This window comes from Ruditapes philippinarum, unplaced genomic scaffold (assembly GCF_026571515.1).
Source record: "Ruditapes philippinarum isolate M1 unplaced genomic scaffold, ASM2657151v2 ctg13021_1_1_1_1, whole genome shotgun sequence".
NCBI classification, from domain to species: Eukaryota; Metazoa; Mollusca; class Bivalvia; order Venerida; family Veneridae; genus Ruditapes; species Ruditapes philippinarum.
The window spans coordinates 15,368-18,696 of record NW_026852190.1 but is presented as its reverse complement, the minus strand read 5'-3'; the positions used below and the strand labels follow the sequence as shown (position 1 = coordinate 18,696).

The 3,329-nt window shown below is 35.0% G+C and overlaps 2 protein-coding genes across 2 annotated transcripts; both read left to right on the top strand.

The window, feature by feature from the left end:
- The first annotated feature begins 261 nt into the window (after nt 1–261).
- On the top strand, nt 262–1,329 carry LOC132751967 (multiple epidermal growth factor-like domains protein 10). The gene has a single exon (XM_060742199.1). It carries the CDS (start codon nt 262–264, stop codon nt 1,327–1,329), a length of 1,068 nt encoding a protein of 355 aa, XP_060598182.1.
- Nucleotides 1,330–1,442: 113 nt separating this feature from the next.
- On the top strand, nt 1,443–3,237 carry LOC132751960 (multiple epidermal growth factor-like domains protein 11). Its single transcript, XM_060742187.1, has 4 exons — nt 1,443–1,683; nt 1,892–2,001; nt 2,618–2,736; nt 2,976–3,237. The coding sequence occupies exons 1-4, from the start codon at nt 1,443–1,445 to the stop codon at nt 3,235–3,237; spliced, it is 732 nt and encodes a 243-aa protein (XP_060598170.1).
- The last annotated feature ends 92 nt before the right edge of the window (nt 3,238–3,329 follow it).

Below are 3,329 nucleotides of genomic sequence, written 5' to 3'. Positions count from 1 at the left end.
ATTTCTAATATAGGATGAAATATTGCGCATTAAAAATGATTCTATGGTCATATATATTGTCATATGTTTTTCAATGAAATGCTTTCAATACCATGCATAAAGTGTATATTGCATTATGTAAATTCTTTCTGATGATACAAACCCTTTTATAAAAGATAACTTAATGTGTTTTCCAGGAGTATCGATGCAGACATGTCCAGAATGTGCGTGCTGTGACGGTGGGCAGTATTGCTGTGATTCTAATAAAGACTGTTTACTCGGATGTCAAGCAGGTGCACGGAGCAGTGTCTGGGAAATTGTAAAACTTGTGCTATTGGTAATCAATGCATAGAATGTAAACCTGGTTATTTTACTGATACATGTAATAATAAATGCGGAAAAGGATGTGTCAACAATACGTGTTCGTCGATTTCAGGAGAATGCACTTGTAGGTCAACACATTTTGTCGAAGGTAAATGTGATAAATGTTCAGATGATAAGTATGGTGATGAATGTAGCATAACATGTCCTAGTTACTGTGGCATCTGCGAAGACACACACTGCTTATGGTGTATAAACACTGTCCGTTATGGAACATTTTGTCGATACAAATGTTCAACAGGATGCAACGAGGGTAAATGTAATAAAGGTGATGGACATTGTATGAGGGGATGCAAACTTGGTTATATAGGGGAAAAGTGTGATTCATGTTCGCCTGGATTATACAGTCATACTTGTGATTTAATTTGTGCAGAGAATTGTTATACGTGTATTTCTAAAACAAATTGCACACAGTGTAAGTCCGGCTTTTACGGTGAAACATGTACAAAAACCTGTCCATCTGGTTGTAATGGAAATTGTTCACTTTCTGATGGCCGATGCATAGTTTGTAAACCAGAATTATTCGGAGAATTCTGTAACAGCACATGCAAAGATGGGACATATGGTGTTAATTGTTCCAAACTATGTCAGGATGTAGACAGTTACTGCCAAGAGTGTCACACAGGTGAAAACGGTATTTATTGCGGCTGTAGGAAGTGTAATGATACTTACTATTCGGTAATACCCGTTGGATATAATTATAACATATGTATACTTTGTCCACATAACTGTAAAGATAAAATATGCAATACAACAGGATCATGTAAAGAAGGATGCGTTCGAGGAAAATGGGGAGATGAGTGCAATACAGATTGCAAAACAAACTGTGTAGAATGCAATCAGAAGGATGGTAAATGTTCGGATGTACTAAGGACACGTTTTCAGAGGACTGTTTACAAAACTGTAGCAAAACCTGCAATACAAATGAAAATGCCCGAACCTGTTCCCAGGATACAGGAACGTGTTTAAATGGATGCAAATCGTTTAAAAACTACGGGAAACAATGTGAGAAGCAATGTAGTATTTCTTGTAACAATCAAAGTTGCGACTGGGAAAAGGGTTATTGTTTAGAAGGATGTGTAATGAACCACTACGGATCGTTCTGCGACAATAAATGTGCTGATACATGCAAATCAAATGACAGCAAGCGGATATGTGATGACGTAAACGGACATTGCACATTTGGATGCACAGACGGATTTCATGGCAACACATGTGACGACACATGCAGCCATCAATGTGTAAATAGTACTTGCAACCAGATAACAGCCGAATGTCTGCATGGTTGTATTGACGGGTATGAAGGACTGAAATGTGACCTGGGTAAATGTAGATATTAAATATTTTTTATCATGCTATCTCTTTATATAAAGATGCTCCATTATTTTGCTCTTGATTTGAAATTGGGAACTGTTTAACTGAAACCTCAATTCTTTTTTAACAATTCTTTTCTGATGGTACCAATTCTGTTCAATTAAATAGATCATCTCCAATATGAAAGCAACTCATTTGAATGTTTTGTTCTTTATAGTTTTAGCTATCAAACGTGCTGAATCAGAAGAAAAGGAAAAGAAACCAATTAATGTTATTGTAGCATCTGCCGGTGCTGGTCTTGCTGTTATAGTCTTGCTAGTTATCCTAGTAATTTGCGTCATAAAACAGAATAAAAGGTATATCCTCTAGTCTGATTGGTTCCAAATATTTTTGTTTCAAAATATATGTTTATTTTTATAACGTTAGTTCATTTTCATCGACAGTTTTAATTTTGTCAAAGCCGAGCTTTTTTAAGCCGTAAGATAAAAGCAAAATTTAACGTTTTGCAAGATATCTAAATCCTTGTTTAACTGTTATATTAAAATAAAATGGTGCTGGACTATTGTCAAATTATTTCAAATTGTTTAAAGAACAAAATACCGCTTTCGGTTTAATGAATATAACTTTCACTATCAGCAATAAACCATAATCATTTTCGGCTTCTTTATTTCAGACAAAAACTATCCGCTCAGTCAAAAATGCAAGGAAAACGATAATGAACTTGATTTGAACGAGATTCTTAAACAAAATGACGAAGAAGAACCAGGTTTGTTTCAATTGTTTTACATTCTGCATTTTTTCTTCCTTTAATTACAAAAACACAACCTGTGGAGAGGCATTTATTGTTTAAAGAATAATTTTTATATTGATAATTTGCTCACTTTTCCTGTATCTGTTTGGTTATATACATGTATAATACTCCATTTAATTTCGTTTATTCCAGGTTATATACGCCAATCCTTTCAAACCCAAACAGGAAGCTAGCGGTGATGCCGGGAAAGAATATGACACTGCAATTGACGGTGAACAAAAATACCTGCTATTGACATTGGCTATACTGCGGTAAAGATAGGAACATCTGTCAATGACAATAACAAAAGTTTTGAGGTCTGTGATGTTGCACATGGTAACCAATGTAACAAGTCGTTAAGTCGGTACAATGATTATGCTTTGGTTAACAAAGGGATGTCGGCTGTAAGGAAAAACGATTGCGTCGAGGAAATATATGATACAACACATGACAATAAAGAGCACAAACAACATTTAGATAGTAATAATGAATACGCTGTTCTCAATTTAAGATCTGATAATATTATAGGAGTTGAAAGAACAAAGGGGTTTTCAGCCGCTGACGGACATGTTTTGTATAACACTGCAGAAGGAAGTAAATTCCAAACTATGCTTCAACCAAACAACGATTACGCCGTATTCAAAAGCAACAATGTTGATAATCATGAAGCTTTCAAGGCGAAAGCAAATACATTATACGACAATAACAGGCGAGAAAAGAAAATGCAACCAGTAAATAACGACTATGAATTTGGTAGTGAAGACTGCGAATAATCATTAATAGATGCAGAATTCAGTTCGATGCATAGCTGCTTTTTCACTTTACTGACATGAATAAAATGTTCAAGCCTATACTAAAGTGCATT

Excerpts from the sequence above, each read along its gene's own strand:
- LOC132751967 (XM_060742199.1), top strand. The coding sequence starts at position 262 with ATGTCAAGCAGGTGCACGGAGCAGTGTCTGGGAAATTGTAAAACTTGT.
- LOC132751960 (XM_060742187.1), top strand. The coding sequence starts at position 1,443 with ATGAACCACTACGGATCGTTCTGCGACAATAAATGTGCTGATACATGC. Across the intron at positions 2,002-2,617 it reads TAGTCTTGCTAGTTATCCTA|GTTATATACGCCAATCCTTT; the intron begins GTAATTTGCGTC and ends CGTTTATTCCAG. Across the intron at positions 2,737-2,975 it reads TTGACATTGGCTATACTGCG|ATCTGATAATATTATAGGAG; the intron begins GTAAAGATAGGA and ends TCTCAATTTAAG.